Source organism: Gavia stellata, chromosome 6 (genome assembly GCF_030936135.1).
Source record: "Gavia stellata isolate bGavSte3 chromosome 6, bGavSte3.hap2, whole genome shotgun sequence".
In the NCBI taxonomy this organism is placed as follows: Eukaryota; Metazoa; Chordata; class Aves; order Gaviiformes; family Gaviidae; genus Gavia; species Gavia stellata.
In genome coordinates, this window is record NC_082599.1 from 51,830,442 (window position 1) to 51,857,895 (window position 27,454).

At 40.6% G+C, this 27,454-nt stretch overlaps 1 protein-coding gene across 5 annotated transcripts in view; it reads left to right on the forward strand.

Annotated features, from left to right (window-relative positions):
- Positions 1 to 27,454, forward strand: part of ARPP21 (cAMP regulated phosphoprotein 21) — a 202,078-nt gene that overhangs the window by 106,323 nt on the left and 68,301 nt on the right. For 3 of the 5 annotated variants that reach the window (XM_059819132.1, XM_059819133.1, XM_059819134.1), the window contains exons 7-10: positions 339 to 417; positions 1,757 to 1,816; positions 2,724 to 2,864; positions 19,392 to 19,500. In XM_059819132.1, coding sequence (XP_059675115.1) covers positions 339 to 417; positions 1,757 to 1,816; positions 2,724 to 2,864; positions 19,392 to 19,500 — 389 coding nt within the window. Of the gene's footprint in view, positions 1 to 338; positions 418 to 1,756; positions 1,817 to 2,723; positions 2,865 to 19,391; positions 19,501 to 21,325; positions 21,428 to 27,454 lie in introns of all 5 variants that reach the window. The other 2 variants (XM_059819130.1, XM_059819135.1) reach the window with 2 other exon arrangements.

The window sequence follows — 27,454 nt, forward strand, 5'->3', positions numbered from 1 at the left end:
CTTTCTTTTTTCTTTTGATTTTATTTAGTAGTTTAAAGGAAGAACTTGGCAGGGTCTTGAGTGGCATTGAAGGTCTCCTGTGATTTTTCAAATGACCAGCATTTTCTGTCAGCGTCTAGTTTTGGTGCTGCGTTCTCAGTAGAATGGTATAGAGGAACTGTGAACGTCCACCCAATGCTTCCGAGTGTAGATCTTTCTTGACTGAACTCCAAATGAACATTTTCTTTCAGAGCATATGCTTTCACATTGTTGCTGGAAAATGGATTTTGATTTACAGCATAGCTTAATCATAACTGTTGAAATGAAGTAATTGGGGTGGTGGTTTTTTTATTTTTCAGATTGCAGTCAAGAGTATACAGACTCAACAGGCATAGATTTGCATGAGTTTCTCATTAACACATTAAAGAATAACCCCAGGTAGGTATTTTCTGCATTAGAGCTGGCACTCCTGAAGTTATAACTGGCGGTCTCTGAGTTCCCGTAACTGTACGCTGCATTTTATTAGTTCTGGAGATGGTTATGAGGGAAAATGTAAAGGAGGTAGGCTGTTAACTGAGCAAAAAGCTATAAAAAGTCATCAACTTCTACTCCCCTGTCCAGTCACCCATTGCTTAATTTCACTTTCAGTGACATCTGGTCTTTGTCCTTACCTTCCTGCATATAGCTCTACATGATTTTAGCAGTAATATATTATAATCTTTGCAGTTGGACATTTGCATATGAATATAAAGTAGCTTTCTTTTGGCAATGCTGTACAAAATGAATCCTGTGCACAGTGCCAAATTCTACTCTCAGTATTCCCATAGTTTTCATTTGGAGCAGCGAGCTCATTTTAACATGAAATTTGCCTCTTTAACGTTAAAATTGCCTAAGGAAGGATCTTGTAACGTTTTTATACATTGTGATTTTCAATATTCATTTCAATTGAATCCGTTAAATAGATCTCATGTAATTCTGCAATTATAGGAGAACTAGGAATAATTGGGTACCTAACAGTTTGCATAACCTCTTGTATAGATAACATCAGGTCCTTGAATTGTTTTATCTGCACAAAATGAGAAAGTTAAAAAGAGCCAAGGAGTGATGGACTCTGTCAAGCTTAGAAAAAATGTATGTGTGGGAATATGCTGGGGAAATTTTTGAATGTTTTTGGCAGGAGGTGGAGGGGTGGGGAGGAACATCTGAGACCTTCCAGTTGAAAACAGAGAATTTTGACTGAGAAATGCTGCAGCATTGCCTCTTGGGAGACACAGTTCAAAGACTTTATTCTCCATTGTGCTCTCTTTAACTAGATTAGATGTGCCCGGTCTTCTCGCCTGCAGATCAATGCCTGGTGGAAGATATGTCTCAGACAAAATGTTGAAAATTTCTGTGGTAGCAGCGCTTCTCGTGAAAGAGCTAGGTTAACTGGAAATCTCATTTTCCATCAAAAGAAGGGTGAAAAAGGACCAAAGCTATCCATAGCAGTCAGAGCCTTTTTGTGCAAGGTGTTGATCACAGCCCTGTGTGGCTGGAAGCCCTCTCAGACCATACTTGAGCTCAAGGAAGGGCTAAATCTGCCACGTGGGTCAGTGATGGTGCAGCAAAGCAGGCTGCAATCTTCTCCAGATGTGCCAGGGCAAAGTATGTTTCATTTTTAGTCGACATGGCTGACAACCCTTACATAATTGCCTTACAAACATTGATACATTCATTTTTTCATCTAAAATGTCTATTGGTAGTTGATGGTACAAATCCTTGCATTTCTTTTTGACAGGGACAGAATGATACTCTTGAAAATGGAACAGGAAATTATTGATTTTATTAGTGACAACAAGTAAGTTGTGTTCCACACTTGGTTATTAAGTCACGTGTGCATGTAGCAATGCGAGCTGTGCGAGGGGTGTGCTCCTATGGACCACAGAGCTCCCGAGTGCTGTTACTGGTAGGCTGCAAGGTCAGGCTTTTATTTCCTGACACATGGTGGTACTGCTTAAAATACAGTAGATGTAAATGTAAACCTTTTGCTTTTCATTGTGTCATAATTGCACTGGTTCTGCTCATTTAGGTCCAAAAATATAAGTAACGCTTTCAGTGCAGAGGGTGATCAAATATGCTACCACGCAGGTTTCCCTGTGTGCTATGTTACTCTAACGCATTGGAAAATAAAGCTGAACTTGGGTGGAGGGATTCTTGCTACCACGTGCTCTTTATAATAAAATGTTTCTGCAGCTTTAAAAAATAGAGAGTCAGAATAGCAGCAGAGGAAGAAATTATGCTGACGGGAAATAAGCATTTTCTCAGTAAGAGAGAAAAAAAGGAGTATTTACCAAACTAGATCTTTCCAGCATCACCCTGCATCTGACCTTTGGGAAAAAGGCGGAAAGCTGTTGCCAGTATCTCAGCAAATCTGCAGGATTGTTTGTGCAGGGAGCGTGAGTGTGTGTGTGGTGTTGGGGGACGAGTTCTTCCCAATATACAGAATACTTAGTCGATACCATAAAGCATGAGCTTTGTTTGTCCCAATGTAGCGCATGGAAATGTGCTTATTAGAAACTCCAAAAATAATTCTTTTTTTCTGCCTTCTTGTAGCAAACATTTATATGTAAATGCACAAAGGAGGAGTTTTCAGTTAGATTTCTGTCCGCTGAATTATCAAATGTATTGCTATTTTCATTTAATTATAGCTCAGAGGGAAATGTAATTATCAGTGCGATCTGTGTTTGTTTGGTTTTTTTCTCCAGTAATCACTATAAAAAGTTCCCTCAGATGTCGTCGTATCAGAGGATGTTAGTGCACAGAGTGGCAGCTTACTTTGGAATGGATCACAATGTGGATCAGACTGGAAAGTCTGTAATTATCAACAAGACCAGCAATACAAGAATGTAAGTAGCAACACTGTTATGTTTTTCCTTGTTCCCTTTCACAAGAGCTGGTTTGTACCATGACTGTGTGGTGTAATTTTTATTTATTTATTTTTAATTTTTGTAGCAAGAGTGAGAGCTGTTTATTGCTTTCTAGGGTTGGAGGGGAGGACAGGACTCGCATTGTGAGGTTATTTAAGGATATAAAGATGCATAAGGAGAAATCAACCCAATTTGTCCCTTGCAAGAAACTTAACGTTCCAAGATACTGTGTTACTTTCCCTGACTCCTTAGTGCCACCACTTTGCTACAGCAATGAGCTCCTTGCTTTACATATCACCTGATACCATACGCTATATCCCTGTATACCATAGGCTATATTCCTAAATAACCCAGATGTATTTGGAAGATTGCACCTTCCCTTGTTCTGGCTCTCCCTGCTTCAAGAGTCATTTTCTGCCCAACCTGATTATTTAGGATTTGGCCCCCCTCCACCACCTGCCACTGTTCATGCCCTTTTCCTCCTCTTCTCCCCTCCTCGTTCCACTTTATTTTCTGTTCAGATCTCATTGTTTCACCACACAGTTTTTCTGGGATAAAAATTCCTTCTGATGATTCAAATGCATTGCAGAATTCCTGGCAGGTTAAACTTGTGCTGGCATGCTTTATGCTCTCCTCCACGAACCTGTATAAAGCTAGCAAAAGCTCGATGCGGAGCTTAGTATCGATTTGCCTAGCTAATTCGGCAAAGATGCAGTCATGTGTCCTTGCCTAATCAGCATCACTTCTTCTGCCAAGTGCCACGTGTGTATTAACCACCATGGAACCGTAGCCTTCCTCTTTACCTATAAACTACATAATGAAGAGGAAGTAATTACAACTGGGTAATGAAGTTTTGGTCTCTGGTATTGGAACTGGAAAGCCCCATTTGAAAATTGTCTACTTCCTGTATTCAATTAGTAGCAGAAATAAAAACATTTATTTTATTTACATATCCAGTAGTTAGGTGATTTACTTAGACTCATTTGCAGAGAGTATTTTTTTTTTTAATGTTATTAGCTTCTCCCGTGGAAGGCTAGAAGGACTACCTAATTTTTCAAGATCAAAACTTGCAGCAAATACGTTGGTATCTGTCATTTCACTGAGTCCTAAAAATCTTCCGTATGTGAAATAAATTTAAGATCACGGACAATTTATTTTAGATTCTTTTTGTGAGCTATCCCTGAGATACTCAGGCATCTGTAAAACAACACTTAGACATCAATGTTTTTAAAGGTTTGACTAAAGCGTGCACTAACAGTCTGATTTTCAGAAGTCAAGAGAATTACAGTAGCTCGATAATACTAACACTCAGGCTGCTAAGGCATAGCCTCAGGGTCTGGGAATACCTGCCCCTGTGCAAGGCCTATGTTTGGGTATGAATAAGAAAAAGCGGGGTGTGCAGCAAACTGGTGTTCATTTTTGAGCTGTAAGTGGAAAAAATTAGTCTCCTCTTAAACAAAACATAATCAATCATATTTGAATGCTTTTTAGGCATTTCTGTCTCTTTATAGTTCCTCCTTTTCCCTTCACATCTCTGTCACCTCTTGCACCAAGTGCTACAGATCTTTCCTCACAGTATTGCCTTCTCCTGGTTGACTTGATAATGTGAGACTATCCCATTAATATCTGATAATGCCTTGCTTGGTTGCGTGGCTGTGCATCACAGAGGTGGGTAGCACTGGGAGTGCCATTGGAAACGCTTGCACAGCGCTTCTGGAGAGGACACGGGAGTCATCTTCGACAGTCAAAACTTTATCCGAGTGCTCTGGTGAAGCTGTGGCTTCTTGCGCGGTGGGAATGAGCGAGCAAGGCTGTTTACCAGGCATGAACTGGCATCCTTGTGGGCAAGCTCAACGGGCAGGACGTTGCAGGGGTATAACAGATCCAATGACCCTTCCAGCTGTGGTCTTGCAAGCTGGAGATGAGGCACAGAGCCTGACAAATTGGTTCTGACACCATTCCTGTGTAGATCTTCTAGAAATAAATACAGGGCTTTGCCCCTCTGTTCGCTGTGAGTACAGCTGTTTTGTAAGCACCATACAAACTGCAGATTTTTTTCCCTTCTGCAGTGATTTGGTGGTAGGTATTGCATCGTGGTGCTTCCAGTGTGTTATTTACGTTATTTTGATACTGCTGTAAAATAAAGCTTTGTAGAAGTAGCTCTTCCTTTTCATAACTGAAGGAGATGGCATGTTTTTTTAAAATGTCCCTGGCTCTGACAGAAAATAGATTGTTATTATCCGGCTTGAATAAGGGCTGATGAGATTTTATTATCTGCAGCAAATATTGTGTAAGTTCCACATCTGAAACCATCCGATGTGGTTTCATGTGTTCTGCATTTCAGTACTCTCAGAGGGAGATAATTTTGTGCAGTTCAGAATCAACACCAAATACTGGAAATGTGTTGACTCTATTAATTACTACTTGGAAAGTATCCAGAATACTGGAGAATCTGGAGAGTGGCTGAAACACTGTTCAACATGGTTATGCTGTGCTGTAAGCCTGAGCCTTGATAGTTTTATGCGAATTTATGGAGAGGCCCCATAGACAGATATTATGAAGATTTGCATTTTGACAGTACATTATCTCTTTATGGCATATGGTTTCCAAAGTACTTTAGCTGCATACTGTGGAGAGGGAAGAATATTCTTGCATACTCAAGAATTCATAGATTCTGCACTGGCTGTGGCTTCTGTGTATGTGTGCCTGTTTGGGAAGAGGGTATGACTCTGCGGAGTCGCCGTGTGCCCTTGAATAAGAACCGTGTGGCTTGAGTGAGGGTTCGTGTTGCACCTCTGCTCACACTTGCCGTGATGTGTTGTTCCCTGGCTCCAGGCAGTGAGGTGTGTTTATTCTGTTCAGCAGAGACCTCCTGTGCTCGCTGCCCGCAGGTGCGTGGAGGCACAAGTGTCAGGAGAGTTAATGGCTTTGAGATGAACGGGCTGGGTGGGAAAATCTGGTAACGCTTCCTTAGAGGTGCCGCGGTATGGAGTAGGGTCTGTCAAACGGGGGACTAGGGCATGAATGGAGTGGATGGGGACATTTAATTTCTTTCATCAATTGGCAGTCTTAGGGCAATGTAAATCCACTTCTGTGTACCTCTGCCTATAAAAGTACCTGCTTTTTGGGGGCTTGGAATTTGAGAAAGTGCTTATTGAAGAGGTTGCAGCTGGAAGGAGGGCTGCGGCTTGTCTGGTCAACCATGCTGCTTTACAGAGAGGGGAAGATGATGGTAAAAGTGCACTAGGACTTGAATCTCTCCAGGATTGCAATCCTGGAGCTTTAGTGAAGTCTTTCTTAAAAGTACAGTCAGACCATAATGACAGTTTTGCTGTCTGAAGACTATTAATGATGAGGAGCTTAATCTAAGGTGCCTTTTAAAAAAAAAATAAAAAATTATTGGAATGTGAACAAGTCATACTGTTTTTGAAGTTTTTTTATGAAATGAAATTTTAAAACTCAGAGACATGACCTCAACTACCCAAATGTTTGTTAACCTTCATAAAGTTAAGTCTTTGTACTCTAGCTCTTGTTACAGAATAGGGGATTTTAAAAACATATTATCTTTCCATATGATTTTTGGAATTAAGACTAGGTTAAAAAAGAACAACTTCGAAAAATAAGTATAATTTTTCATGGTTTTATATCTTACAAAGTCTTTCCTAACTAAATTGTCCAACTTTTTAAATGTTATTCTCAGCAGTATACATGAGAAAAGTTGATCAGAAAATGAGGGAGGGGTTCTTGTTTTGTTTTTATAGTCAAAGAGCTCAAATACTACTTAAAATGGGAAGTCTGCTTTGTTCAGTATGAAACTGCTCTTGTGTCACCATTGTAATGTATATTTGTCTGTCATCCGTGTCTGCCTGTCATCTATCTAAAGATATGCTGAAATGTATGGGGAACTTAAGACAGTGAAATATGATAGAAACAGAAGTTTGGAATTGAGGCAATATGTTGGACAGGGCATCCCAAATTGGAGCCAAAAAAAAATGTGTATGTGCCACCTTCTATTCTATATATTCCTCATAATTCCTATCAAACAACTGGAAGTCCTTCAGAGCTTTTTGCAGAACTGTTCATATTATTATACATATCCGTTCAATCAGATTCATTCATTTGATTATCTGTAGATAGGTGGAGAAAGGTAGGGGAGGCGTGCTTGGTAAATGAAAAGGGTTTTAATTTGGTTGAGATCATCACCGATATGACAAGTATGTCTGTACCACAGCCCACACATGCATTCATGTACGTTTTTATATAAGTGTGAGTGGCAGGGCTCATCAGAATTGAGAAGGGGGGGTGCTTATGATATGTAATGGTTGTATTTAGACATTTTCATACATTCTGAGGGTGTAACATACCTATTACAAACGTTATACCAATACTCACATCTTCAGTTATGACTAATTTTTTTTCAAGGGCATCATGAGTTATGATCCTGGTAATATTTGGGTTTTTTCTTACTCTGTTAATGTAAATGTTAGTATAATACTGGCCTAGTCAGAAGGGTTTTTTGGTGCCATTTGAGATGCATAAAAAACTTTGGGCAATACTAAGATGGTATGTGTATTACAGGGGTTCCTTATAATCTAGGGGTGAACTGTATCAGCAGAAGGAGGTGTAATGTACAGTATGTGCTTCGAATAACCTGCAAGACCTCCGTAGTTATGACATACAATCTGTGTTATTCTGTCCCCTCTGTATAAGGGTGGTTTGAATCACAAGCAGAGAAGAAAAGTTCTCATTAGGTTTCTATTGTGTATACACTGAGTGATCTTGTGGTAGATTACATCTCTGCTAGCAGAGGTGTATTGTGCCAATTCCAACATCTTAAGAACAGAACCTGAACTTTGGTACTGGATCCTACAGACATGTCAGTAAAATGGCATTCATTGAACATTGGCAATTTCAATGAGGAATAGTTTCTAGAAATTGCTTTTACCCTAGGCTGAAGTGCCAGGAAGACTTCCTTGAGATGCCAAATGTTACAGCCTTTGGAGCATGCAGAAAAGTATGCCTTTTCCCTTGACTGAATAAGGTATTCATGGTTGCTCAGTGTAAATGACTTCACTTTCTTTAAGCAGTTGTTTGCTGATGGGAAAGATGGGACATTTTCCACATGCAATTGGTAACGGCTCTTTTTAGTTAGGTATATGGAAGTAGTTACAACTGTGTATGTGAACGCATGTATCTTATTTTTTGTAAAATCTCTGTCAAAGCAATTCAATGTTTGCAAGAGAGTTTGAAGCACAGTTTTGGGTTTTTTTGCCCCGTGGAATAGTTAATCTGGCAAATGGTTTGCTGTATGGTGTTGCATCTACACTTAAGCACCTTATGCTGTTCTTCATTATCATGTATGTACACAGAGTAATGATCTTATGACAGTAGGATCACTTTTATGAGCCACATGATGCAGGAAAACATATGTGAACACCATTCTTTCTGGTTTTATTTTTTTTCCTTGGAGTCTTGCATTACCTTTCTTCAAGGGACTATGGAGTCTGCTCCATTTCTCTGGTTCCTATTGTATTTACCTGTTTCCCATCTTCACTACAGAATATTTGCTCCTTGACTACTAAGAAATAAGTAGAAACTGTCTACACTTTCCCTCTGGCTTACAATTGCTGTTGCCCAATCAGTATATGAGTGTCATATGTTACAAATGTGTGGAGAAATATAAAGGTGCATAGTGGATGTATGCAACTAAAATGGAAAAAAAACTGTATAACTGAGAAATAACACTGTAATTGTCTGAGACGTGACATTTTGTTCCAGTTTAAGCTGAACTAATACATTATGTGACTAAGAATTTAGTAAGAACATAATAAAGCAATAACGTGTAATAATAACTATGAGCTTATGTAGCTACATAGTAACACATGTTGGTTTTCATTGATTTTATTTCTTGAGTTTTTCATACAAAAATAATCTGTTTATTTCAATCTGGGATTAAATTAGGAACGTGATCAGAAAAACCTTTTTTCAGTGCAATAGTAATCATGTTTAGGATGCAAGAGCCCAGTGCCCCAGTAGTCATTGCTGCGATGCTTAGGTTTTAGCCTTTAGCTCCTTCCTGGCCTTTCCCGCTGCAGCGCGGAGCTGGGCAGTGCATCCTTGCATGCCGAGCAGGGAACGGCTTTCACATCCAAGAAGGAATGGGGAACTTTCCAAAAAATGCTTCAGAAAAGCATTAAGAGGAATTAGACGTTTTGCATTGAGGTTCAGGAGATGTCTGCCCCCAGCAGTGGCCTGAGCCTCCTCGTGCACTGCAATGCCTCAGCTTTTTGTTGCAGGAGAGAGCCGCCTGACGCGGAGGAATTGCTTCTTTTATCCAGTCACGCAGTGATTGGAGAAGTAATTCAGGGTGTATGCATGTTAATAACTGGTAGGAATTTTAGAAATATCTTAATATTATGCTACAGGCATTTGTTTCAGACATAAAGTTGCTACTGTTCTGCTAAATGCAGTATTTGAGGTTGTGCACATCCATCATTTCACTGCTTGATGCTCGTCTGGAAGAGATTGAGCTTTTTTTCTCCTAGTTGTAGGGTTGGGGTTTTTTTTAATTATTTATTTTCTTTATTTTAATGATACTTTAATTAGGACAGCCTTTTTTCTGAGCAGGCATTGTCTCATTTTAGTCACATGCCTGTTTTACATGAGTGATACAAAAGGAAAAAAAAAATACTTGGTACTCTTGAGCTTGAGCTGAATATGCCCCTTAAATACTGGCTTCATTCTTACTTTGATCAGTGTAAGGCATATACTGGACCCATGGAAATTACTTTGTAAATGAGATGTTAGGGTTAATGAACCAGTTCTAATAGCTCCAATATTAAATTTTCATCTAATGTAATTTATCAAAACGAAATTGTTTATAATTAAGGTGGACATGTACTTTACAGCTGTTCTATACTGTAATGAAATATTAGTTAAGCATTAATCAAAGGACATCTATGGTATTTTTCTTCTTCTATTTTTTTTTTTTAATCCTTGTAATCAGACCACTGAATAGTATAAGTTTTGATAAACGTGGAAGGTTATCATCACTTGGTCTGTGTGGGCAGATGGGAGGTTACCCAGGAAGAGCAGGCTATGGAATAGCAAGTAGGTAATTTGGTTGAGGGAAGCTCTTCCTTGCATGAGTAATTAACCAATGTCTTTATGCGCTTGTCCAAGCTGTAGCAGGAAAGTGCCCATTAATCAAGCTGCTGTTTGGTCATTTATACTTTCAAATCATTGGAGGCAGATCTGGAAATCTGAAATAGCCCCTGTGCTTTCCTCAGAGGTACTTGTACATCAGTAGTAGGTGAAATAATGTCTGGGCATTTCAGGAATGAGGTGCTGATATATGAGCAAGTGAATTTTAGAGGTGGTCCAAATTGCTTTTACTAATTGCCTTTTAAACTTCTTTTGCCTGCCTCGTGTTTAATGTAGGAAATATGACATGATCACTAGAAATGAAAAAAGTACTGTCAATTTTGAGGAATTTCTGTCTTTAGAAGCGCAGTCAGTTGCTTCTCTTCGCTGTTTCCAAGGGAGCTTTGCAAGGCTGTCTCTGACAGGTTATTAAAAACAGGTGCTCCTTCTTCAGGCCAGTGATTGTTCATGGGATGACTTCTGATCCATGAGTCTTCCTTCTGGAGATGGAAAAAATGCTCATGGCCTGAAGTAGCAGTAAGCACACAAATTTATTATGGTATTAATTGGCATGCATGGGGCATTTCAAGAGGACTAATGGTTTCTTCACTAGACAGTTGGCTTTTGGGGAACCATCTTGCCTTCATTGGGAGTCTTCAAATCCCGAGTTCGCTTCCTTTTTCTTTCTCTCTTCCTTGTTAATTTTTGAACTTCTAAGATAGAAAAATGTAATTTTAAATAGATTGCAGCAGTTATGCAACACTGTGATTTTCAGCCACTTACAGAGTATGCCACATCCTTAAAATCAAATATTAATGAATTCTGTAATAAACTATGCTACCACTTATGAGCCTCTACTAGCTGGAAATAAATGGTCCTGTGCAAGATGTTCAGTCTCGATAGACATCCTGAATATCAAGAACTAAATCCAATCCAGGGGAGTGGGAGCAGGAGAAGCAGTTCCCTTGGGTACAGAAATAATCTTAGTTTGATCGCAGGAGGACAGTGGAGCATTTTGAAGCTCCTAAAATGGTCCCAGCCTGAGAAAGGGTTTTGCGTTTCAGACCCGTGTAGCAGAAGAGCTGGTATTGCAGTGTACCCTTGCCCTGCCAGCTTCTCTCCTAAGTTCAGAGCTAGATTCCCGTGTTCTGGCCCCAAAATACGGGGCCAAATATTGAAGCCTGTACTCAGACAAACTCTCAGGGAGTCAAGATGTACTGTTTTTGCATCCATAGATTAAAACAGGATGACTTTCTGGAACATTAGATCAGGTTCTTTTAAATACTTTATAGTCTGAAAGTCTTCAGGACCTGGCCCTCTGCTTGGTCCTCACCCAGAATAACTTGGCATGGAAAAGATTCAGTTTGCATGTCTCTATCCATCCCGCAGCCTTCAGCTTCACCATTGTTTCCATAATGGGAAACGTTACTGGTGCCAGCCCCACTGAAATTGCGTTGCTGGGGTACTGGGTCTGAGCATCTTGAAGCGTGAGCAAGAGTGACAGAATAAACCTCACACTCGCTGAACAAAAACCCAGGTGGATGTAGCGTCCATGTAGCGTTACCAGCTCCTCATTTCAGTCCTGCCAGATTATCTGCAACGCCAATTAGAAGGAAGAATGCCTGTCAAAATAACTTGTGACTTTCCACATCCTTGTTGTTTAGTAATAAATACAGAACATGTTTAGAGTCCAGATGCTGTTCTGAAAAAAATGTTAAAGAATATACAGTCTTCAACCGGGGATAAAAGTAGCATTTGGTATTTGAGGGTTTTTTCCCCTGTGCTACAGAGAAGGTAGCACCTTGAAGGAACTGGCTTGTACAGGATTGACTTTTTTTTTTGATGGCTTTCAATGTGCTTTTATCATCATAACAGCAGTTCTTAGTGACTCATACCATAAAAGCAGCAATCTGTTAATGAGGCATTTACCTTCAAATGCCTGAAATGCCATCTTGAGTGGTTTTAAGTATCAAGTTGTGATAATATAACTGCACTGTACTTTAACAATTATCTGTATTTAAATTCTGACTCTGACTTTTTGAAGCTGTGTTTTAGCATCCATCAGGCCCTAAATACATGAAACCTATTTGAAGGATGTAATTCCGGGCCCTCATTCCTGAAAAACATTGTTCTGAGAGAATTTAATGAAATAATTTAACCTGTAGGGCTGGAATTCTGCCTTCCGTCATTAAGTTGGCACCTTTTGACAATGATGGTATTTGCTTCCAAGTTCTGTAGAGTCTCGAACTCTCAGAATATATTCCCATGCCTTCATGATCAAAACAGTAATTTGTACTGCAGATAATAGAGTTTGGTCTGCAAAGTAAAGCAAAGAAATAGTAATGCTTATGTAGTTTTACTGTGGTGGTAATGGAGAGCACTAGGAGAGCCTCCAGCATAAAACCAAAAAAAGCACAGCGGGCAGATGTAGTAGATGTTCACAAACTAGCAAGGCAAGTAAGGCCACCGTACTGTGTCACAGCGTGCCCTCAATATAGAGGCCAATGTGCTGTTGGACCGAGCAGTTGGTTTAATTAAAGACAAGTGCAAATAACAAGAAAGCACCGTTAGACCATCAGAATGCTTGCATAAGAGTGCCCTAAATCTTCACAATTTCTGTGCATCCTGTTGGCAGCAGCACTTCTCCCCCGCTCTCACTGTCCCGTTGCTCTCCTGATGGCATGGTAGCGTACGAACGTTTTGTTGGTTATTCGTTTTGTTTGCCAGATGATGATCCTGCGGGTACCCAGGGGTGCTGTTTTGCCAGTTGCTAGCCCCGTTACCCTACCACTCTTTCACTCTGTGCTGCCACTTGTTCAGGAGAGGAGTATTAACATGCTGGCTCCCATTAGGTGCATTAAATGAAAGTCACATTGCAAATGCAAAATTAATTGTTTTAGACTCTTGCACACCGCTGCTATCTCCACTTTTGAACTTGCTTACCTATACTGCCTTCCTACAGACAGCTGCTTCACTATTACCTGTGAGGCATTTGCAGATGACACGCGCTACAGCACTTGCTAGATTTTTACCTACATCATACACTCTACTGGCATACCCATCTTTCCCACACATGGTGAGGTGGTTGCTTCTTTTGAAAGGCATCTTGCGACAGTCTGTGTGCTGCGGTGCTGTCAGAAACATATGCCTCATAATGAAGATTTATGTGCTGTATATAAGTCAGCCCTGACAATCCCAGACTGTTTCTGTGCTCTGCTAATACAGTGACTGAGTCTTCAGAACCATAACGTTCAAAGCTTATGCTTGTGTCTTTCCATTTGTCCTTTTGGTATGGTATCTGTGTTTCCTGTTTCTTAGCCAGTTATTTCAGAGCTAATTAACTCATTTTAAATGAGTGCAGATTCCCCCCCCCGCCCAGTATTTAATTTCTTATTTCCCATGTAAATAGAGGTCTATGAAAGTGCATTAGTTTGCTTCTAAACATGACACATACAAGGAAATGCCTTGTGACTTCCTTAGTCTGTGTATCCTGATAGCTATTGCCACTCTGCAATATGTTTTTAAAATCTGTAGTTTGATTAAATAGTGAATACCTGGTAAAGGTACTTAGGGTTTTGGGTTTTTTTTTTCATTACTACTTACAATGGTTGACTCAAAATCAAAAGCATTAAATGAGAATGTAACGGGGAATTCTCTTTAAAGAGTCCATGTAAAAAATATGCCTGAGGGAGGAACACTGTTTTCTGTCATACTGAGATAAATTGAGAGGAACTCTACTGAAGTGAATGGAAGTAGCTCACATTAAAATCACCACAACAATAGTAGAAAACAATCTTATAATAAATGTTGCTATCAAAATCTTAACTCTTTTTTTCCTTTCTGACACACAGAAATGTTTGGCTGCTTTTTCCAGCTTTACCATTTCCAAAATACAGGCTTCATTGTAAGGAATGAGTCCAGAAAAGTGTCTTTTGTTGGGGCCTTGCTTAAGTAAGGACTACAGATGACTTTTAAGTAACTATAAAATGAGAATAGTCAATGATAATGGCCAATTTGCGAAAGAAAAAGCAAACGCAAAAAACTTCTAAAAGATGTAGTGGTGGAGCTTTGTTCAGCTATAGATTTGTTACTATATATTTCACTCAGTGTTTCGCAAAATGGCAGCACGGTTGAGGTTGGAAGGGACCTGTGGAGGTCAACTTGTCCAACCCCCCCCTGCTCAAGCAGGGTGACCTAGAGCCAATTGCCCAGGATCGTGTCCAGACGGCTTTTGCATATCTCCAAGGATGGAGACTTGACAACCTCCCTGGGCAACCTGTGCCAGTGCTCGGTCACCCTCGCAGTGAAAGTATTCCAGGCACAGAAATAAGAAACTTGACCCATATCTTGAAGTGACCATTACAATCATCTCCCAACACAAAAATGAGGCTGAAAGGGTCAAAATGATCACTGGCTGCATGAGAAGGAGCACAGCCACTAGAAATGGGAAAGCAGTACTGCCCTGAGACTTTGCCGGAATACTCTCCCCAAGTCTGGAAGCGATAGTGCAGTGGAGTATGCAGAAATGCTCCTAACCAGGGAAAAACACCGGGTGGGAGGTTGAAGGATGCCTGTTACATACTGTGTCTGGCAATTGGGTAAGCTGATCACTCACCAAAAACTTATTTCATAATCCATCCTCTCCCTCTTTTCACTGTGAAAGAAAATGGGTTAGGGAAAGGTTTCCAAAGACTTTGAACGATGTGAGCAGACTTTGCAGAAGTCCACAGATGCTCAGGGAGTTTCGGGAAGCTTTTCGTGGTGAAAGGTTTGGGTGCTGGAGGGAAACTGGCACCTACCTGAATAGCATGGTGCTACTTTGGTGGGCAGGGTGGAGAAGAGAGGCTGTCTTGGCTGCTGAAAGGGCCTATGCTTTCTGGCAGATCTGGGGGTGAGAAAGGGGTTGTGCGGCTGCCTAAGGATGCGCAGTACAGAGCACTGACTTGCTCTGAGAAGCAATTTTTCTTTAACAGATTCATAGCAACCTGATGAAAGGCTTTACTGGGAAGGAAGAAATGTGCCGTATGTTTTGTTCTGAAACACGTTGCCAGAAAGATGACTAACTGAGCTACCTGACAACTTTCATGAAATACCAAATGAGTTCACGTGTGACTGTGAAGTTGGTAAAGTTGCATTTTTAGGGCACAGATGTTTTGCTTCCACCCATACTGTCAAGCAATAAAAAGTTGGATGATCAAAAGCTTATATTAAAACAAACAAAAAACCCTCAAAACCCAACCTTTTTTTTTTTTTTTTTTTTTTTAGTCTGTGTGATTCCCCCTTCCTGTGTGTTGGTTTCTGAGCCTTTAAGGTATAATTGGGTCATACTTCCTGGCTTTCTCAGTACAGTCCCAAAATTGCAAAAATCCTATAGGCTTAAAGGGAATTGGCATTTCCTCCTTCAGCTTTTTTGGAGTAGTGGGATTTGAGGTTCTCAAGTGATCCACCGATTCCAGATATGGGGGCTAAATGAAACACTGAATGTCGTACAGGTGGGCAGCACTCTTTGTAAGCATACATTTGCGTGTCTGTTTTCTTGCACGTGGTTGTTAACATGTAGATGGGTGTACTGTCTGACCAGGGTCAACCCATCAATATATGATAGGTATCATATGCTGTTGTTTTGGGGTTTTTTTGCAGAAGATTCCTAAATAGTTAGAGTACTCAAGTTAGCGATAAGGTCTTTAGAAGTACTCAGTAACTCTTCAAAAAAAGCTACGCAAATCCCATTTTTATCACATTGTATTAAACTGAGATGTGGTTAGGGTTTGAAGGAATAAATTAGGTAACCAGTGTGGTAATAGTGAATAAGTTCCTGATTTTTACATGTGTTTGTGATAGTAATTGTAATCTATGCTTTCACTTGACTAGGATCTTAATTTATGCCATTACTGAAAATAAGCTTGATAAATTCACTCCCTTACGTGCATGAACACAATTTGGTATATTGTGCAGACTCTACTACTGACAGTATCAGGGCTAGAAAAGCTTAGAAGAGATGTAAATGTGATTGTTATTAATTTAGGACTCGCATGACATGAATTCACTGTGTCTGCTATATTACTGTAATTATATGCTGTATTAGTATATTGACAGTATACTCCATCTTACTCAAAATTACATATTATTTTCTTCCATTTTCAAGCAGTTGATTCTCCTGGAAATTCATAAACTAATGCAACAGATTTCCCCAGAATAACCACAGTGTATCTGCTTGCTTTTAGTAAATGCATTATACCGTTATAGGGGACTTCAAAGCTGTGAATGTGGAACTTGCACTGGCTTCCATCAGAGGACCAGACCCAAATCTTTGCAGAGTCAACCTCTTCTCTTCCCAAATGATTAAAGCATTTGGTTCCACTTACTGGTTTTAAACTTTTTTTGCTGTCTGTATCCTACTAATAATATATTTTTGCAATAGTTGTTAAAAAAGAAAATGTAGTAAACAGTATTGAAGAAAAAACTCCACAACGCTATATGCAAATATTGCTGGACTCTGATACCTTCTTTAAAATAGTCCTTAGTTTCCATTTCTCTCAATTGAATGTCCTTTTCTGACTTTGAACATTTGAGCACTGACTGAGGAGGCCTGAAGATATTTGTTGCTGTGGTATCCTATTTCTCACTTGACAGTCTTTCCTCAGCCTTTGCATCCTTATTAACTGAGCCGGTCATGCTGTTCGCAGCCTAAGTGGTAACAGTGACCTGGAGCTGCAGTGACAACTGAGAGGGAAGGACCTTCTCATGGTGCTCGTAGTACTGTGGTGCTCCATAGTGCTCTGCACGTTCACCCAGGCAAACTTCTTTTCCACAACTGTGGAGATTAATCATCTCCTGGGCTTGTAGATTAATTTTGTTAACAGGCACATACTGGATGATTAGTTTAAGCTTGTGGCTTGATCTCATGCTTCTCCTATTCTCTTCTGACGAGTAGAAATATTTTATTAATAGTAAATGAAGTGAAAAATGGGATTAACAAATGAAAATAACGCTATGAAGTATGAAAACCATGTTGTTAAAATAAGTTAGTAGTTGGAGGAGACATTTTCCCAAATTGCTTTTCCAAGCTTTTTTCCCTCTCTAATTTTTGATTACTTTTTTTTTTCCTCTGCATGAGGTGGGTGTTGGTCTCTTTTCCCATGTAACTAGTGATAGAACGAGAGGAAATGGCCTCAAGTTGCGCCAAGGGAGGTTTAGACTGGATATTAGGAAAAATTTCTTTACTGAGAGTGGTCAAACATTGGAAGAGGCTGCCCAGGGAGGTGGTGGGGTCACCATCCCTGGAGGTGTTCAAAAAATGTGTAGACGTGGTACTTCGGGTCATGGTTTAGCGGGCATGGTGGTGTTGGGTTGATGGTTGAACTTGATGATCTTAAAGGTCTTTTCCAACCTTAAAGATTCTGTGATTCAAATCCTAGTTATATATTATGCTCGGTACATAGTTTATTAGATGCTCAGCAGATAGTTTACAACCATAAATTTTACACTGATAGTACAATTGTAGAAGCTTTGTTTGTGTGTTAAAGTGCAAAACCAGAAAAATAACATTCCTCAGCTGGTCTTGTCAAAGCAGACTATTTGAGGGAATGAGTCTTCGTTCCTGGCTGTGCAGGCACATTGCTTGTTAATGGGAGCAAAGGCAGAACAACCCACCTAGCAATTCATTAATTGGACTTTCTGTGTATAAGCAAATATCACTAATGACCCATTAGGTTAGAAGACTCTGCAGAGAGCCATGCTTCTCTGGGCTTGCCAAAAAGGCGGCTAGTACGGCATCCAGAGAATCTGCTAACTTTCATCTGTTGGGCCCTTTATCTGTTAGTGCTAGCACTTACAGCCGATGGACAAAGGTTTCTTGAGTTGTCAAAAGCTGGGGAAATCAGGCCAGTTTTGTTGCTTTGTCACAAAAATACAAAGTGTGAATAGAAGTGGGAGTCCTTTAAAATTCATAGACAAAGTGAGGCAGGAGAGCTGCTGTCTCATAATACTGTATTTCTAACAGTTCGTTACAAATGTTTCCTGCACATCTGACAATGAATTGTAATGGGCTGTAATTATGGCATGAATATGTGCTGTATTTTGATTTGAAATCCATTGCTAATTAGTTAAGTGGAAATCTGAATGCTGTAAGAACAAAATGGTGGCTGGTTTATGCATTTAGCTTTATTTTCCATTCTGAAATAAGATGAAGCTGAGGTTTTTATTTTATAGTTTGTAGAGGACTTTTATTTGCAAAGTCACTGACTTCTGTAAATTACACCTTTTTGATTTCTTCACAATTGGTCCATTACTGTCAGTGGAAGCTTCGTGTCTCCTTTATGTAGCTCTCTAGACATGAGCATCTCCTACCAGTACTGCTGTTAGCAGCCTCCTCAGCGCAGAGTACAGGGTTTGCGTTCCCTGATAGAAACCTCACGGCGTGACACAGCGTATTACTGTTTTTAAAAACCAGCTTGTGCGTTAGCAGCGCCTCAGTTGGGTGACAGCAGCGTGTGAATTCCTGCTCAGTTCTCGAGGCCATTGGTCGCCCTATTGACGTCAGTGGGGCTTAAAACGTTACGGGTTTGGGTCTGGGAGTGGTGCAGGCTGCAGGGTTATTTATTGACAGCTATGAGGCGTTGGCAGTGGCACGAGATGCTTTTTAAAATTTGCTTTTTGTGCAAGGTGAGGTGATAGGAGATGCTGCTTTTTGTTCAAGGTGAGAACGTGGAACAGCATCCTCCCAGCTTACAAACCTGAAAATGTTGAGCTTTTAAGCAGTGGTGTTTGGCTTTTAAAAAAAAAAAAAAAAATATCTGGATGGGTTGAAATCTGTGATCTAATTGATACTCTCTGATTGTTCTGAAGTATTTTTCCCACTTAATGGTGATGAGATAATATTTTGTTTAAGGAAAACACCATCAGTCCCTCCCATTACTGGTCTTGTTTATTAGGAGTGAGGAAATTCTTGGTTTTGTTTTTAAGATTTCTGTCAGGTTTTCCTTACTTTTAAAGGTGGATAGTCTTCACTAAGCAGCAGTGTTGCCGGAGGTCACAGCTACTGAAGGAAGCAAATTAACATACAGTATGTTAATTTGTTTTCCCTGTCCCTCATCACAGTGAGGAGAGTCTAAATATTTCAGTGACTGAGACTTTAGATTCCCGCTCCTTGCTACACAACAACAACAAAAGCTATTTATAGCAATAACAGTTAGCAGCAATACAGCAGCCTCAGACAGCTATAGGCAGCGTCTCACCATGACCACAAATGTTAACTGCTTTTGCACTGAATGCCTCTGTGAAAACAAAGAGCACTAAGAAATAAAGATCAAAGCAAAACCAAAAGAAAGATTTTTTTATTGCTATGTTTTACTTTGCTGGCAGACCAGAGCAAAGGTTTTCTGAACATTTAAAAGATGAAAAAGGTGAAGAATCCCAGAAGCGATTTATCTTGAAGCGAGATAACTCTAGTATTGATAAAGAAGACAATCAGGTTGGTTCTCGGTTCGAGAGTTGCTGAAATTTGTTCTGTTTTTGAAGGTGGGCTGACTGATGTTATTGTTGTTCTTTTGTTGTTGCTCTCCTCCTCCTCCTCCTCCTCCTCCCCTGCCCTCCTGCCCCCTCCCCGCCTCCTCTGGCGTACGTACCACCGTGGGTAGCATCGAGCCCCGGCGTGGCCGCTTCAGCCGTGGCAGTGTGTGGGTTTGCATGGGTGGTTTGCTTGGCGCAGGACTTGCTGCATGCCTGCGGGAGGGGGAATGCCGGCGGCTCCGGGCTGCGTGGAAGGCTGTTTCAGTCGCATTTCTCAATGTCTCGCCTAACTATGGCAGTTGTTCCGCTTCCTACAGCTTCCTCCTTCCATTGTACCCATTCAGAGCTGGATTTCAGTATGGACTGATGATAAACTGTTGTAGCCCAAAAAGGAGAGAGGGGAAAAAAAAAAAAATAGAAAAAAAAAAAATGCCCCAAACATACATGTGATGGTGAGGCCAGGTTGATTTTTTTTTTTTGTTTTAAAACCATCCTGAATTAAGTTTTGACCAAAATCAAATAAGTTTCATCTTTTAGTTCCCTCCCTCTTCCTGTGCCCTCACCACCTTTTACTGTCTGTGTAACTTACTTGCTTGTCGTGCATGTACTGTGGCAGACGTTCCCCCTCTGTGTTGCCTGTGCCATAACACTACCTTACCTTAGGTGAGCCCAATGAGTAGGGGAGCGCCAGGGAAATGTGTGTGTTTGTGTTGCCTTTAAAAAGCGGGTGTTGTGCTGTTTCAATCCAGTGCAAGCTGTGTATGTGGAATATATTAACAAAAAAAAAAAATCAAAAAGGGTTCTGACGTGAATTGCTTGTATGAGAAAATTCTCCCAGGTAAGAAGACAGAGTATGCTTTCTTTGCTTAGGTTATATTTGTTGAGGTACCTGCCAGTGAGTCTCTCATTGCCACTTTCCTTCATGTTTTCAGTAAAGGATGGTTTTTCCCTTTCATTTTTTCTTTTTCCCTTTTTTCCTTGACTTTCAGTTGTACATAGCAGCCTTGCCAGTTATGCTGCATCTGAGTTGGCTTCGAAAACAAACCCCAAGCACTTTCAGGGTGTGGTAAACATGGGGATCAGCCAAAGGAAAGCAGCATGACCTATCTCACCAGGTGCTGGGGTGCAGGGGGAGCAGGAGCAGCGCTTGAAACCCAATTGCCAATGAAGCATTTCTTGCTGGGGGTCCTCTTCTCTCCTCCCTCCCATGGCACAGCCATTTCCCGCACTGTGATTTACTGAGAGGCACAAATGACCGTTCTTTTCCCAGCAAAACTGAAGTGGAGGGTTCCTTTATGGTGTGGAAATGGTTAAAACTGTCGTGCCGAATATTTGGGACTTCTCCTCATACACATAGACTTCGGTGGGTTTCTTCTAGGGTTTGCAGCTTAGCTCTTACTGCCTAGTTTCCCTCTTTTCTTCCTCGATTTCATAGGCGGCGCAGTGCTGCCTACCCTCCTGCTGCTTGCAGCTGGTAGGAGAGTCAAGAGGTCTTAGCAGTTGAGATCAATGGCACTTAGGCTTGGGGTGAGAACACCTGATGGTGGGTCCGCAAAAGCTGTGCAGAAAGCCTTGTTTTGGCCACTCGCTCTACGAACCCGTGCGCAGTCTCTAACTGGAAACTCTTGGGTGCCCAGCCTTGCCGGGCGCTTCGTGCAGGAATGACAGCTATCGTTTTCATGCTTCGTTTGTTTAAGTGAACATTTATTATTCTCAGCTGACAGTTACTTAATGGCAGTTTTTAACAGCTCAACTTATATAACCCTCCTGGTTTTCTTTCTGCTCAGCAAAACAGAATTCTTCCATTTAGAGATGACAGACGAAGTAAATCAATTGAAGAGAGAGAAGAGGAGTATCAGAGAGTGAGGGAGAGAATATTTGCACAAGATGTGAGTAGTTGTTTTAATTGCCTCTTTAGTGCCATACCTTCACCGGTAGTCAGACAGTCTTGCTCCCCTCCGACACGAACACCGCAGCTGGACCTGCCCTGTGGAGCTGGAGGCGGCAGGGAAGGGCGATTGGCGCGGAGGGTCCGAGAGGAGCTGGAGAGGTGCAGAGGTTGGCTTCTGGAGAAGGAGGTGACGAGAGTTGCAGGGAGAAGGGTAGAGGAGAGATCAGGCCCAGCATGTTGTCTGGGGAGTGCTTACCCCGTTTCTTTGAATGTTCGTGTGGTCTAGGTTTCCTTCTTTTTTCTTTCTCTTTTGCCAACCAAAGAGCAGTGATTTAAATGGACACTCTCAATTTCAAATAGCTGTGTTATTTCAGATGTGTTTCGAGCTGGATCAAGTTTTGTCAGTGTCCTTCTGCAGAGCCTCCTCATGGTTTTGTTTCTTTGGACCAGTGCTGTAGCACTAAGAACAAAGAAAAGCCGGAGTTTAAACATGGAGTTGCACGGGTTTTTTGAAATGACTGATTAAGAAACTGTATTTCTGCCATCAGAAAGAGTCAGTCACATTGTTGATGGTTTTATTCTGAAATGAATAACGTGAAACAGGCATTATAATTCCTGCCTTAGCAAAAAATCAGAACTTGCACAGCGAGCTACGCTGCTAGAGGAAAACATTTAAATATGAAACATCTGTGAGCAATACCTCATGTTCCTGAAAAAGGAATAAAATCATAATTTGCTATAATACCATAATGACAGGGTCCTAAAAGGAAAAAAAGAAAACAGTCAACATTTTATTTTTGTATCTCGCATCTCAGTGGGAGCTCTGCCACTCGGAGGAATATGGGAGTGAACCCAATTAAAACTATTACTGAAAATCATACTTGGCAGTGTCCTTTTAAATTAAAACTGTTCATAGGTTGCAGGGCTGATAGTATTATTTTAGATACCCTTTTATTTTGCTCGGGTTTTGGAGTTGCACACATCCAAGTTGCTTTTCTTTAGCAGAACACATCGTATAGTTTTAAGGTGTGTGTTGTCTCATTTGTGATGAGTAATTTTGCTTGTTTATAAGTAGCTTGCCACATCTAAATGTTTTTAGCCTGGCTTTTTCTTTCTTGACTGAGACAATTCCAGTAAAAGCAGAGGCCTTTTGGTTTACGTTTTGCTTTCAGCATTTGGGTCTGATGTAAATACTGTCACAGTATATACCCTGGAGTTAGAGTTGTTCAAGGGCTGCAAAAGCCTCTTTGCAACCTGTCTCCTATATGAAAGTTGCTGTTTCTGGCTTATTACAAAGGAGCTTGTACAAAACAAAAAAACCATTGGGATTTGAAGCAGACTTCAAATGAGGCAAAATGTTGTTTAAAAATACCATATGGAAGGTTGTTGCCAAAATAATGCAGTTCCTACCACAAGCAGCAGCTAGAAGTGCCAGGCTGGGAAACGGCGGTGGCTGGGAAAGTGTGCTGAAACTAGCTGCACAATGCGCTGCTGCGTTTGTCTCTAGATACCTGTGTTTTGAAGACAGGCAAGCAGTGAGCATTTTAATTGCTCGCAGCAGGAGGTTGTCGTGGTCCGTTGGGTTAGCATCTCCGAGCAGCAAGACCTAAGTAACTGTGGTTTGTGGCAGGCATTTTCAATGGATTGGGAGTGAGCGTTTTTTAAAGATCAGCAATGTTAGATATCTCTCCCTCTCTCTCTCATATCCACTCATTTGCTCTCTCTCCCTGCTATTGCAGGTGTCAGTGAGCATCATAGTGCAGTGAATTCAGCAAGCTGTACTAATAATATTAACAGGAATACATGTCTTAGCTGAGCTTTTTTGAGTGGAGCACTCCTCACAGATACGAGGTGTTTTTAGGATGATGTCAGTGGTTGCGGTGGTGGACAATGTAATTTTCTTTCAATTTGAGGAAAGAGAGCAATGGTTTCCTACTGTAGGTAGCCACTTACTGCCTGTAAGACTTCATAGTTTTAAAGCCCTCTGCAGTCGTTAATTAATCCAGTTCTCCCCCGGTTTCTCTGAGGTAGGTACCTAAGCCTTGTCATCCTCCAAATTATAGATGGAGAAAGAGAGACAGGGAGGGATTAATCATGTGGTATTTTTATTATCTCTATACTGTTTACACTGCTGTAGTCAAGCCTTTATCAGTGCCTTGCTTATGAACCTTAGCGAATGGATTATAGATACTTCACTTCTAATTAGAGTACACATGAAGAGAGCTTGCATGAGAGGTCTCCAAAGGACAGCCAGGAAGGTCAAGAGTACTGCCATAACTTGTTGCACCTAGCACCCCTCTCTAAACTTGTTTGGTGTACCCAAAACACTTTGGATAACGTTATCAGCCCAAGAGTCAGAACTTTGAACAAAATTTAGGAGGAAAAGGCAGTCTGGTTACAGGGGCAAAAAATTTTGTGCATGTTTCAAATGCTGTGAAAAATGTCTTAGCCTGGACTCCACATGCCAGCCAAGAGACAGTTTGCTTGCCCTTCCTTTGATTTTGCAGCACTGTAGTGCGCCAGATATCTTCATTTCCAAGTGGGAAGGTTTTAACAAAATAAGTACGTTCATGAATAATGCCATCATTATGATAGTCCTTATGATGATTAATCTGATATTAGTCAGTTTAAATTATACTTTCTGGCAAGTTTTCCATCTGCTGTGTTGGCTATCATAAATTTTGACAAGGGGAGCTGGAGGTTTTAATGACTCCTATCATGTGTAGAGTCATAGCAAGTAGCAGGGATTGAGAAGCACGTTAATGTGATATCTTAATAACAGGATTGGTGAAGAAATAAATAGTTAATAAATGTGATCATTCCAGCTCACTCAAATAATAACTACAAATTTCACCTCAAATTTTTCAGGCTGCTAACAGTAAAACAGTGCTGCATGAGCTCTGTTACACTCAAAGCTATTTTAAAGGTTATTTTTTAATGGCAAAGCCTACAACCTTCCTTTTTAAAACATGTTTTTATTGGAAACTTAGTTTTAGAACAATTAGTGAATTTTACAACCAAGTGCACTGGAGCAGAGGACCTGGAGTATCTGGGTTTTGCAAAGAAGTAGTTTCTTGTCTGAACTGCTTTAGGTGCTTTTAGCAGGTTGAAAAGTAATTGTCCAAGAAAGACAACGATCTAAAAGAATAAAAAAAAGTATATGTTGTTTTTTCCCTGTGCATTAATTCCAAGTGTAGATTTAACTGAGAATCCCAAATGCATGCATAAATGGTACACTACGTTTGGCTTTTAAGCATGCAGAAAATTGATTCTAAAGACTAGCAATCAAATTACATAGAGGAAATTTCATTCTTCGAGGTTAATGCAATGTATAACCTCATGAGCCAGAATCACGTAAGGACCATCCATTGTTCATAAATGTATTCTCTAGTAATCATTGTGTATTCACTGAAAAATGTAGATGTTTTATTACTTACACAAATGCTAGAATTGCCCATGGTGCACATGGAACTTATTAAATGAAATACACATGCTTTTTCTTTTTTGTTGTTAATTGTAATGGCTATTTTTGACTAAGGAGTGTATTCTGAAGAGCCAGATCCTTTAGATAAAATAAATCATGATTCCTCTACTTAAGAAAACACTGAGGATCTTTATCACTCTCTGATAAAAGAGAGTCACGAAAGAAATATTTGAAAAGGTGGCTTCAGCCTGTCCTATCTTTTCCTACTGGAAGGATTAGAAAGAAGAGGGTTTAAAATTAATAAAAACAAAACAAAGACACGCCTTGTGTTGGCTACCATAAACCCGTAGGTACTAAAACTCCCGTACTGCTGTACAGAGCCTTTGTTTGTGGCTGCAGATCAAGCAATAAGCATGAGTTGGAAGCCCGACATCTATCATGTCTTGTTAACTGACGTGAAAATGATTACCTGATGGTATTCACTGCAGGATATTGCTGAATGTTAATAGTTATCTATGTTGGCTAACGTAATTAAAAAGAAGAGCAGCAACCCCCAATATAGGTAGTGCACTGACAGAGCTGATGCGTGTTTTCCAGTTGAGACTTTAAAAGGTTCTGGGAAATTGGAAGAGTGAAATACTCGTTTCATAAATGACAATTAGTCATACAGAGCACCCTAATGGAAATCTTGCATGCGGAGGTCTCTGAGGAGGCAAATTTGTAGGTAATCTTGCATATCTTTTTTCCTTTTGCAGATTTGTTGTCAGTGTCTTTAAGTATACAAGAGCCAAGTGTTTTATGAATGTTTTTGGCAACAGCTGTGCCATGTATTTAAGCTTTCCTGGTGCTTTAAATTGAGCATTATTGATGCTATAGATCAGGAAAGTAAATCCTGACCTTGTAGTAGCTAGACTGCTATCCAGAGCTGCTTAGCCGTCTGACTTTTGACAGTAAGAATAACATAATAAAAAAGTGCCTGTCTTCTCTGCCTCTCAGCCTCGCACCTGTACTGAAAAATAGTTTCCAGGGATTGGTGGCCCTGTGCCAGCATCGTCAGCCAGGAAGATGAATGGCGTTATTACAAATGCTGTCTTTAAGTCTATAATGCAGTTGATAGTGGTTCCCATCAAAACACTGAAAAGGGAGCAGACCTCTCCACTTGCTTGATAAAATATAAATCCCAGGTATTTTTTCTGCTTTATGCCCCAGTCTCTTTAAAAACTTGAAAAAAATAAAATTAACTTAAAAAAAGTATTCTAGGCAGGTAAGTGTCCCTTTGCTTTTGTAACTTTGGGGACACAGACCAGTACTCTGGTCTAAGCAAAGGTTTTTACTTGCTTGTTCTGGAAGAGTAGCTATAGCACTGCTTCGGAAATGTGACTGCAGTGAAGTCAATGCACAAATGCCTAGTGTGAACCTCAAAGTGAAGACATAGCCCCACAGCTGAGGTTATACAAGCCCACAGGGTGATTTCACTGTGCTCGTAGGTAGTTAGACTATGCTGAAGTCTGCACAGCCACATTCGTTAATGAAACCTTGTCAGTAAGGTACATAAAATGAGAGAAGAGGCAGTGTTGTAGTTGAACAAAAGGTGCCAGTGGTTTTGGGTGCAACAGTTTGTGTCTCCTCTTGGCCTGGGGTGAAACCCTAGGTCTGCTGTAGCTGGTGGGAATTTGGTCCCTGGTAATGGAGAACTTGGTCCTGATATCCTGAGGCTTTGTGCTAAGGAGAGACACGCTTGCCACCAATGCAGCCCAGAGCTTTGCATGGTTAGTTGGAGTGCAGGGTGGGAGCTCACCTGGGAAGGCCACGGAGCTGTCGGATGTTCCCTGATGTGGACACTGGGTGGGCAAATTACAGCTTTAACGAGAAACTGCATTGCCTTCTCAGGGCTAAATTCATTCCTTGTGTAACTTGATGGGATGGCACTGGCTGGGTTGCCAAGGGAAAACTTTGCCCATGCATCTGCTGGAGCACTGGGAATGAGCAGGGTGTTGCTTGTGGTGTTGGCCAGCGCTCTTTGAGTAGGTCATTAGCTCAAAACAGCAACATTCCAAATCTGTGAATATCCCATACCATTAAAATTTGACACAGCTAATGATGGCATTGCATTATTCTTAGAGCTGAGTCCCGTTGTTACAGAAGTAATGGGCAGGATCTCTGGTGCCCTCCTCCCTTTGCCTGCCTTTTGTTTAAATTCAGTGAAAGTACTAACTGTCCTTTCTTCTGTACCTCATGGAGATATAATCCAATGACAGCTACGAGGCACTTTGTGTAGTGAACATGAAATAGGAGGGAAATGAAAAAATCAAAGAGGGAGTATTATTCATGGGAAATGGAGCACAGCTTCATTTCTCTGCATAAAAAATTAAGTAATGCTAAAAGAATTACACACTTGCCCATAGGATTTATTTCTTCCGAGCCCTTCACCTCTCTTGGGATCTAAGTCCTGTAGCAGAGAGCCTTTTTGCAATAGACTATTATTGTTGTTAATATTATTATTAAGATGATTACCATCATTTTATATCTCAATGTGGGTATGACTGTTTCGTCTCCAATTGTAAAACGTGAAATCACATAATATTTCTAAGTATTGCAGTA